Consider the following 11,447-nt stretch of genomic DNA (forward strand, 5'->3'; position numbering starts at 1 on the left):
ATGATGCTGAGGCCCACCTGATGCCCTGTCCTCTGACACTGGAGGGTTAAATGATATGGGAGAGCCACCCCGAGCATGTGAGTTCCTACCTTCAGCTCTTTGAGACAGCAGCCCCGCCCAGGACTTTGCCCGGCCCCACCCACCCTTCACTGAACCTCCTGCTCCAGCCCCTGCCTCCTCCATTTCGATATTTGGAATCAGGGATTCAGGATCCTTGCCAAGGCGGAGTCTCCCCAGGTACGGCCCGGGTGTTCCTGTTTTCTTGTCACTCACAGATGCTGAGGAAGGGGCTGGGAGAAAGCGGAGTGAGAATTGGGGAGGAGGGGCAGTCTGTTCACTCCGAGATACCGTTTGGCTTTTCTTATCCCTTGAGGTAATATCTGCTAAGCTTTTCCAAGGAGGGCTGTGCCACCAAAGGCCTCCCCTCCCAGGGGCCCTTGGGTGGGTTAGCCTGCACTGCTTCCCCATAGACACAGCCCGAGGAGAGAGGAGAGAGCCTTGAATTTCAGTCCCTTCCTTCACTTGCAGCATCCTGTGCAAATTAAATCATACAACACACCTGACCCTTCGTTTGCCTATCTGTAAAATGGGTCGACCCTGCCCTATCTCACCAGCCAATGACAAGAACGTATTATTGTCTCACTGCAGATAGATGCACTAAGGCTTTAGAACGTGCTTTTTATCTGACTGGGAGCTCAGCCTAAATGCTAGAGGGGCTGCTGATGTGACAGACCACAGAGCTGACCCATGGCTGCACCCCAACAGGACAGGAGGGAGAAGCCTGCAGGTGAGTCTTTAATTCCTGTTTCCAACATGGTCCTCAAGGATAGGGGAGGGGCCTGAGGAAGGGAGGAGCAGGGTGCCCTCCCCCACTCTGCCAGGGGTGTACTCAAGAGCAGAGCAAGTAGACCGAGGGTCCTCTCAGGGGGAGGCAAGTATCAGTAGCTATAATAGCAGCCACAGCAAATACTGGCGCTCACTACGTGCCAGGAAGGGTTGTACTTTCTGTTCACTTTCTCATTTCCTTCTTACAACCTGTGAGTTAGAGATTATTAATCCCATTTTCCATATCAGAAAACAGGCTCTGAGAGATTAAGTAACTTGTCTAAGGTGTCACTGCTACTACATAGCCTAGGAAAAACAGACCCAAATCTGCCTGACTTCAAGGAGCATGCCTTCTGACCTCTAAGAGACCGTGTCCATCCACAGGGCATCATAACCTGACAGATTCATCAGAGAATTAAATGCTTTTACATGTGGTAGGCCAAGCTGGGGGACATCTCATGCTCTGTGTGGGGTGAGTAGTGATGGGGTGGGGAGGGCATCATTCCAGTTCAGGTATCTGGGGGGCTGAGGCTCAGTTGCTGCAAGGCTGTCTCCCAGCCCAGGGCAGAGCTCCCTCCACGGCCCAGAGTGGAAGGGCATGGACTAGACTACAGATCCCTGCCCCAGGGGTAGGGACATTATTTCTGTCCTGGGAGAGGGCTGCGCTGGGCGAGCATCTCATTCCTGGGGGAGCATTTAGCAGTGTGGAAAAAGCACAGTTTAAGCCCTAAGCAGCACTGGCTTCATGGGCCTGAGATCAGAGCAGTTGTGCAGGGCCCTACATGAAGGCCTCACACTTGGGATTAAGTGCTCTTTGGTCGCTGGCTCGAAAATTTTAATATTTAGTTTGTTCTGTAAGTGAAATCAGATGGGACAATGGAGCATGTGCTGGGGGACTGGGAGCTGGGAGCTGTGGCTCGAATGTGTAGTCCCACTCTCAGCCCATCGTGCCCTAACCTCTACCACTCTCTCATTCTGCTGTCACCTTTGGCCCCTGGCAGCGACTCAAGCAAGAGGCGAGCAAGGCAGGGAATGCTCTGAGGTCCACTGAGCAGGGAAGAGGCAAGGGCTGGGGTCCCTCGGCCACCCCCATCCAGATACCAGTGTTTGGGTGGGGAGGGTGCAATTCCCTGGGTGGCCATTGTGCACTGGGCCCCACTTAATTAGTAGGTCACATCCAGGTGCTGCCATTTCCTAATGGAGCAAACTCCAGCAAGTTACTTCACCTTTCAGCATCAATTTTCTTGTCTGAAAATGGGAATAATGTCTACACCCCGTAGGATTCTTGTGAGGACAATGAGGTTTCTGGTCCGCCCCACCCAAAATGCAAGTCTGATTATGACAGCCTCCTCCTGAAGACTGTCTAATGGCTTGGCATTGTTCTAGAATAAAGGCCTTTCACCCATACCAGTACTGTCCAATTCAAATGTTATGTAAGCCACATATGTAACTAAAATTTTTCTAGTAGCCACATTAAGACAGGTGAAATTAATTTTAATATATTTACTTCACCCAATATATCAAAACTATTATTTCAACACATAATATTAAAAATTAATGAATTTTACATTTGTTTCTAAGTCTTTGAAATCCAGTGTGTATTTTACACTTAAGAGCATCTCCCATTTCATGTGACTAGTGGCTACAGACTGGGTAGCAGAGGTCAGTAGATAATCTCACAATCTGGTGCACACGGTCCCTCCCTGCCCTCTGCCCTGCAGCCATGCTGAATTGCTTTTCTTCCTTCTAAAGAGCCACTGCCTCCCCGCACAGGGCCTTCTGCTGTTCCAGGGCCCTGGAAAGCTCTTCTCCCTCTCCACCCTATGGATCTACTTAAGCCTGCTCATCCTTCAGACGTCAGATCAAACACTTGCCCCTCAGGGAGATCTTTCTCATTAACTCCTTTCCAGGCTTTCACACTTTGGTGTACCTTGCCCTTGCCATGCCCACAACTGTAATTTCACATTTGCTTGAGGTCACTTGATTAATATCTATCTCTCCTGCTAACCTGTAAACGCCAGGACAGACATCACTTAGGGTTTTTGTTGTTGTTTGAATCATCAGTTCCCCAGGGCTTAGCACAGTGCCCAGCACAGGGCAGGCTTTGGTTGAGAACACTTCTCCTTATAAAGGGACTCTTCTGTGTAACTCTGCTAAACAACTGGAGACACAAAGCTCTCAGTGCCGAATCTATTTAAGTAGAAACGAGTTAAGTGCACAGATTATAAATATTTCTTCCTAAGATTACATACCATTCAGAAATACTGTCTCAGTTCCTTTTCATGATTTAAATGGCGATTAAGGAAAATTACTCTTCAAGTCTGCCCTTTTCGTGGCAGTTTTTCCTGTGAGGAGGAGGAGCCGCAGGGCAGCAAGTGGAGTCGCCTGACCGGCAGATCTGGAGAGCTAAATGCTGTGCTGCTGCTTTCTCAACTCTCCTTCTCCAATTCTTTCTCAGGTGAATATACACAAAAAGGCGCAAATCAACAGTTGCCAACTGACCGAGGTGATAATGCCAAACCTGATGACACCTGCCTAGGTGAGGACTCAGCCCCCAGACCATGTTGCAAAGCCTAACTCACCATTTGGCTCGCTGCACCTTCAGTCAAAACTGCTCCTTCTTACAACAGTGAAGTTTTAAGACTCACTCAATGCCACTGTCCCAGAAGATGGCAGAATTATCCTATTTCTCGGCCTACCTCTCACCTTGAAGTCCCAGATGGTGCTGTAGTTATCAACAGAATGATTTACACTCTTAAGAATACAGAGCCCCAAAGCTACACGTTTCCTTGAAGCTTTACAAATAGCCAACAAGGCACAAACGCCTATGTATTGCCAAGGGTGATGCGTATCACCCACTGCATATTTTAAATCCTAGCCTGGCTTCGAACTGCAAGCCTTTTGGTGGGTATGATGGGGCATACACCCCAGAGCTTGCCCAGCATTCCAATAAAAGCTTCAGATAATTAAAAGTTTACATTTGCCTATAAAAGCTCCAGATCTATTTATTATTCAGTTCTTTTGCTGTAATAATTGATAATGTTGAAAGGCTTTAAAATGAGTGGTTTGTTTTACGAATAAATTTGTGGGTGATCCAGAGCTGGTGCTGAAAGTCAGAATTCAGAGCCACAAAGAAAATGACTTCATTGAAGTTGAACTGGATAGACAAGAGCTGAGTTACCAAAATCTACCAAAAGTGAGCTGCTGTGAACTGGGGATTAACCCAGAGCAAGTGGGAAAAATCAGAAAGCTACCACACACACTTGTAGGGTTTACAAGTTTCTAAATAGAGACTGGGCTCTAGGTGGGGAAAATTATGTTCTGTGAAGCCAATCACTAGCTTCTGCATTACTAATATGAAAACAAAATCCAAGACACTGGAGATTCTGGCTGCAGGACAGCCAAACATGGTAACTAGGTTATTTTCAATCTGGTGCTTCTACAGATTTGCGTACATAATTCATCAACCCTTTTAAAATTGTCTGAATTACAACACCCACATTTAAGACCCTAGTTCAATATGGCCAGCCTCCAATCTCTACAAAACTGACTGGTCCCCAGGACAGAAAATACAAACCCATTCTTATCTGCTTAGCAACAGTCAGCCTCTGCAATCTCGGGAAACAAAATGTGGGGCATTTTTATATATTTTCCTGATTCAAAATACAAATCTCACTTTTTAACTTCAGAGGAAAATTCTCATTTCTTTGGGCATTATTTTTTTTAAAAAAGCAACTTCCGAAATACCTTTAGCGGGGCTTCACTGGTGGCACAGTGGTTGAGAGTCCGCCTGCCGATGCAGGGGACACAGGTTCGTGCCCCGGTCCGGGAGGATCCCACATGCCGCGGAGCGGCTGGGCCTGTGAGCCATGGCCGCTGAGCCTGCGCGTCCGGAGCCTGTGCTCCGCAACGGGAGAGGCCACAAAAATGAGAGGCCCGTGTACCGCAAAAAAAAAACAAATGCCTTTAGCAATTCTTATTGGTGCCTTGGCTAACAGTATATTCTTTGTAAACTAAAAGTAGTGGGATGATCATACTTTATAGTTTTTTTTTTTTTTTTTAATGCCCTGGCCTAAAGTTTTTTCTTGGGCCTAAAGTTTTTCTTCAAATTGGGACTTTATTCCCTTTGGAAACCTGCAACATGGACTGGGGAAAAAAAAAAGACACACACACACAAAAAACAATTCTAAACTGCTGACTTAGTTTACCATTAATAGACAAGAGAGAAAACAATGCTTGGCCAATATTATTAAGCCTTTGTATCTTAACTTCACATGTATTTATGAACCATTATATAATTTCTTTTCCATATTAAGGACAAAGACATTCTAAGACTACGGGACTTTCAAGAAGAACTCATTTTAATGAAAAATGGAAGCTCTGAACTGATAGAACACACACCATCTCTGTTAGAAAAGCCCTGCTACAACAGCAATGCTGCAAAAATGACGTATTAAGAAATCCCAGAAACAAAAAACTGGAATTATTATTTTGTAAAGCCTGGATGTACATACCAGTTTGCTAACTTCACATGTGTACTTATTACATTTCCTTGTTTGCAACTTCTCTGGGCTGGGAGAAGAGTAACGTTCAAAATGCTTAGACAAACAGAAGTATAAAAAAAAATTGTAAGTATGATACTTATCAACGCAAGTTTAGTTTGTAAAGTTGTACCCCAATCCTGATCAGGCATAGGTATGCACTCCTGAGATTCAGTCAGGACAAATGGCCAGGGTTTGTTCACATGAACTCCATTAAGGGCAGGGTGAGCTGATGAGCTGGGAAAGCCAGGATCCCACTTGGCCACACTGGCTCAAATATCCCAGTTTCTAAAACCATCTCTTATCATCACTTCCTTTTTACACACTTTTTAACTTACCTATGACTTAACACAAGTAAGTAACCATCTTTTTTTTTTTTGGCGGTACACGGGCCTCTCACTGCTGTGGCCTCTCCCGTTGCGGAGCACAGGCTCCGGACGCACAGGCTCAGCGGCCATGGCTCACGGGCCCAGCCGCTCCGTGGCATGTGGGATCTTCCCGGACCGGGGCACGAAGCCGTGGTCCCCTGCATTGGCAGGCGGACTCTCAACCACTGCGCCACCAGGGAAGCCCAGTAAGTAACCATCTTTGAGGGTACTTTTAACATACAACTTGCAGAAAAGCCAAGGCACAGCATACAGCACTGAACTCTATTAAACAGGTGAAAAAATAAAACCAAGTTGGCGCCCTCACTAACTAGGTCCAAGATGGGTTATGATCACATCCTGTGCTAGGTTCTTCCCTACCACACCACCTGGAATCCTTCTGGGTCAACTTGCTAACTTCTAGTGCTTGTTACCTTGGAAGCACTCATGCCTGACTCCGTTTGCCAACTTCCAACAAGACACACCACGCTGTCACTTCTTTACACACCCGTGTGAAATGATCTCTAATCCTCATGGAACTCAGACCTTAAGGCTAATCCTTAATTACCAGAGACCTCCTGGGCAAGCACAGTGTCTTGTCTCCTGCAGCACATGGAACAGGCCACTGTCCTCTCACCTCCAAATTCTTAATAGGTCACCTCTGATGAAGGGTGAAGGGACACTGAGGCATTACATCAACACTTATCGCAACCAATGCCAAAAAAGTGGAAAATGTTCTGATTAGGGTAAAGTTTCAACCACTTTCCCCTTAAAGAGCAAACATTATTTAAACACTTCATGGTATTCGTATTACAAGTAGAACAAGGACAAAGAGCAGCCCCTCTGAGGTGACAATGTAACTTGAACAAAGGGAAGGACGTGCTGACAGGTCAGGAGAATGGCTCTTCTCACCTCAGCAGTTTCCCTTCCTGGATTGGCATAAATCTGACAAGAAAAGCTTTCTTGGAAGCTGCTTACACAGCAGAAGCAGCATCAGCTCCCTGGCAGGCATCCAGATGAAAATAACATCAAGATAAAAATAATGTATCACAAAGAAAACATACATTTAGGCCCTGTTTCTAGCTTTCAAAGACTACAATTAAGACTCTAAATCTGGCACTCGAGAAACAGTGCCCTTTACATCTGCTACTCACTGAAGATTAATTTCACGAAACACATTGTTTACGTATGTTTTACTACTTACTACCTTCACCAAGACCTTTTCCCATTTTTTAATTTAAATTTTATTAAGAAATATCATACATACAAAAGCACATACACATACAGTTTAAAAAAGAAACCACCCACCCAGCTTCAGCAATCACCACCAGTTCCTCTGAAGGCTCCTCCTCGCCCTTCATGATCTCCCTCCATCCCTCCAATGCACTGAATTGTGTTAATCATTTCCTTGCTCTCCATTTACCATATATTTAACGGCCTGGTTTTGACCTTCACAGAACCGGAACCACAGTGGATGTATTCTTCTGCAACTTGCTTTTTTGACCATTGAGACTCCTCCTTGTTCACATGTGCAGCTGCAGTTCAGTCTGACTTCTGTGTGATTCCTCTATAGGAATACACCACAATATTTATCCAGTGGACTGTTGGACGTTTGAAGTCTTTCCAGTTTGTTTTCGTTTCCTTTTCTTCCTATTACAAACGATGTGGTTATGACATTTTTACATCCATCCCCTGGCACACAGGCATAAGAGTTTCTCTAGGGTATGTATCTGGGGTGGAATAGCCACAAGAAGCTATGGCACAGTTATGCCAAACCGTTCTCGAAAGCTGTTGTTCCTAAACATTTTTAAAGCTGTTGACAACTGATCTATTTGGGATGGCTGAGGGGGAGAAACAGATCAACTATGAAACTCTCAAACTGCATTTTTAAACTAGAAAATTAAAAAATCTAATACAACAATGAAAAATACATTTACTTCTCTTTTACTTGAAATGTACTTTTGAAAACTGCTTGTTTAAACTTAAAATTCCTATCTCCTACGTCTCAAATGTCTCTAAATATACTGAGTGAGAACAGCAAGATTCAGGACGTACACTATACTATCATATACCCTAAAAGATTCATACATAAACGCTTACATCCCTCACCCCCACCTCCCCACAAAAAACCACTTGGAAAAACAATTCTTAACACGAGTAGCTCCTGTAGAGGAGGAAGAGAGGGACAGGAGTGGAAGAGAGACAGATCACTGAACACTTCGGTTGTTTTTCTGAACCATATACAAGCATTACAATTGTCACACAGAATTCTTAAAAAGCAGTCACCTGGGGTTCTTTCATAAACTAAAAATCAGTCCAAACTCAAACCTGAAAGCCAACCCTGAATGAAGTCCCATCCCACAGAAAATATACACAATTCTCAAGTATTTTTTTTTGTTTCATGCACATTTAGAATGTTTAAAAACATTCGCACAGCTCATCTACAATGCATTTTTAAAAGCAAAGAATGTACACAAGCTCAAAAAATTTTCACCCTAAATTTTTCAGTTTTAACATCTCTAGAAACTTTTAATCAGGTAGCTGAACTCAACCTACATACGGGCAAAGTGTTCTCAGACCTTAGAAGTAGGACTGGTTATCCTCTGTGACACTAACTATACTGAAGAACCCAGACAGATCACCTGCAGGTGAGTAATGAATGCTATAAGGAAAGAAGGTACACGTCTCTAGGCTGGCAATATGACCAGCTCAAGAAGGCAAGAAAGGTGTTTTAATTTAAACTGAAAAATTACTGTATTATGATCTGTTTGAAGAAAAAATGTCTTAACAAAAAGGGCGATGATGCAGTGTCTCTACACTGCAGAAGGGAGGATACCACAACAGCAGACTCAATTACCAGGTCCCCTTGAGAGGCACAATGGAAAGTAAGCTACCAGACCAGTACTACAGTTGACCAACTAATAAAAGTTCATCCAATTTATTTTAATTAATAAACTGTTCTTTATCTTTTAGTGATACATGCAGAAATATTTACAAATTAAATATGTCTGAGACTTACTTGAAAATGACAGGGGACACACACAGAGAGTAAGAATGGCCACTGAGTGATGGACTTTAATAAAAGTTAACTACACTTTCCTACTTTTGTGTCTTAAATTTTCCAAAATTAAAATACCCTGATTGCTGATTCCAATCTTCTCAAGTAATCTTCTGGTTAATAAAAATTGGCTCCCCTTAAAGGCTTTTCAAAGAAATGCATTAAGCCAACTGACAACTTTTTGGTCTACATGACAGAAATGTGTATTTCTTAGTGTAAATTAGCACATGGCCTCTATATTGGATTCTGTGAATTTGGTTAGTAAGAATAATTTCCTCTTGAGCCTGATAATTTTGGGTGTTGGGTGTGACCCAATTTCTAGATCTCCACAACTAAGGCCAGACCTTAGTCATGGACACCTCAAGGGACCAGGCCTCCCCCTCAAATCCTACATTAACTTCAATAGTGATCCATACAGATGAAGATGAAGATGATGACTTCATGAACTTGGTTAGTGTACTTCATTAAAGTAAGTTAGCTACTGATTCTACATGAGGCAGAACAGAACAAAGCTGGCACTTTAATACCCTCATGATTTAACACCTTAATGACTAAGTACCTTAATACTTAAGTAAATTTCTTCTATTTTTAATACTTAGTAATAGAATATGAATAGAATAGAATAAACTATCACACTTTATGACCTTTATTCCTACAACCACAATCTTGTCAAACTACACAAGGCAGTTCTTTGGGAGGTGGTCAACTGTGTGTTAGACTGTTTCCTATCTTACATTAATCCTCACATGAATCATCTCTGACAAATTCAGAGATAACCCATCCATCTACTGCTGCATCTCCAGGATTAGCTAGGTAAGCCAGGAATGCTCCGTCCCCATAGCATTATCTCATACAAAGCCTCTGAAGTGGCAGCTTCATTATTTCCCAAAGCTTGGTGGAGGGTATTTTAGTAAATTCTGTAGCCTATTATTATGCCTATTAGAATGAATACAGTGGCATAAACAGTAAGGCAGTGGACCACAAGGCAGAGACCTAGATTCCATGTGCTAGTTTCTCCACCAACATGGAGCCGTAAGTCACTGGGTGAGTCATGTAATGCACTAACTCAAGTTTCCCCACCTACAAACTGATGACAATATCTGAAAATTATAAAGCACAGAGAACTGCCATGGTATATGTAGCTGGAGCTAATATTTTTACACAGTCACAAGCTGGCTGTAGATAGAAACGTGCTGCCAAATTTGCTGTACACGATCCCCCCACATCCCCATTACCTTAAGTAATGTAAAATCCTTGTTATAAGGATAAGTAAAGTAAAATCCTTGTTATATGTACCATACACCCCATACATAGAAATAAATACATTTATAATCCAACAAGACCAGGTTAAAAAAATCTTGATACAGGATTTTAAGACCAAAAACTAGTTTAAAGTTCTTGAAATGCTCTTCTACATCATTATTTCATAGCTGGAGGATGATAGTATTTGTCAGGACATTTTGAATTTTCTACTAAAGAAATCTCTCAGGGGTGTAAAAATATATTCTAGTTCATGGTATATCTTCGTTATTAAAAGCATAATTCAAATGTATTCATAACTACCCCAAATTGAAGCACCATTATTTAAAACATTTAAACTGTGGAAATTCTATAAAAATTAGTCTTAAACAGAACAAATCAGATAAAACTGTACACCAACGTCTCTAGTAACAGCGTATCTCATATTTAAAACAAGGGACTAGTTCAGAGTCAATAACTTTATTAGAAAAAGATTAATACTAAAACTTTTCAATGACAGAGACAAATTTGTAACAGAAAGTCAGAGATACTTTATTTTCACTTCTAAATCCAAAGGCTAGGTATAGCAGAGTTGTAAAAATGGAATCCCACTTAGTCTGATTCACACAAATACTAACGTTTAATCTTGTTTTCAAAGTCCAAGAATGAAAACTTGCAATTAAACACTGAGCAAGCCACATATTTAGGTAATATTTCTTAAAAAGTCTTAAAGAAAAAAATATGATACAGGACCTAAGTTTTCAGTGGCATATATATATGCTATTAATACATGTTCTGAAATCTGGTAGGTCACATCAGTCCTGAATTAATTTTTAATAAAAAAAACAAAAACAACTAACTGAGCTTTATACTTTTTCTATGCCACTATAGTTTTCTTTCACCTCATTTTAATGTCGATCTTCACTTTATGCCGTTTTCAGTTTTCTTCCAAAAATCTTCTAACAGTATTCCTACAAGGCAAAATTTGGGGAAAAATGATAATTAGACAACATGTAAAAGGCAAATTTGTATGACTAAGTGGCCCAGTCATTAACTGCTAATTAATATATGTATATGGAATGTTTGTATTCTTTTAAATTATCAAGGCATCAGTGTGGTCTCTTAAAGCCATATGCCTGTGTATGCCTGCCTATGTGTGAATGGCTCACACAAATTTAACACTATATTGCTGTCCTAGAAAAGGAATGTCATCGACAAATCAACTAATTGGTACTCCCTTTCATTAGGAATATTTAATCCCATGCCACTAGCCCAAAGAATGAACAGTTTACAGGTTTTAAGAACTCTTGTAAAGCCTTTTAATAGTTCTTTAAAAACCCAAATTCATTCTATATGGTTCATCAGTTCTTTGTATTTCACAGTTTGAAGGTGGCTGTCCTTGCTATTCACTGCTGCTTT

The 11,447-nt window shown here is 41.9% G+C and overlaps 2 protein-coding genes across 3 annotated transcripts in view; one reads left to right on the forward strand and one right to left on the reverse strand.

The window, feature by feature from the left end:
• Positions 1-747: 747 nt before the first annotated feature.
• ANKRD40CL (ANKRD40 C-terminal like) lies at positions 748-5,282 on the forward strand (the record flags this gene model as incomplete). Its single annotated transcript, XM_079724907.1, has 3 exons — positions 748-787; positions 3,939-4,090; positions 5,142-5,282. The coding sequence occupies 3 exons, from the start codon at positions 748-750 to the stop codon at positions 5,280-5,282; spliced, it is 333 nt and encodes a 110-aa protein (XP_079581033.1).
• A 5,207-nt stretch (positions 5,283-10,489) lies between these two features.
• The window catches only part of LUC7L3 (LUC7 like 3 pre-mRNA splicing factor), a 23,005-nt gene continuing 22,047 nt past the window's right edge, over positions 10,490-11,447 (reverse strand). For both annotated transcript variants that reach the window (XM_079725200.1, XM_079725201.1), the window contains one exon: positions 10,490-10,999. In XM_079725200.1, coding sequence (XP_079581326.1) covers positions 10,966-10,999 — 34 coding nt within the window. In that variant the 3' untranslated portion in view covers positions 10,490-10,965. The remainder of the gene's footprint in view (positions 11,000-11,447) is intronic.

The sequence above is a fragment of the Hyperoodon ampullatus genome, assembly GCF_949752795.1.
Source record: "Hyperoodon ampullatus genome assembly, chromosome: 19".
NCBI lineage: Eukaryota > Metazoa > Chordata > Mammalia > Artiodactyla > Ziphiidae > Hyperoodon > Hyperoodon ampullatus.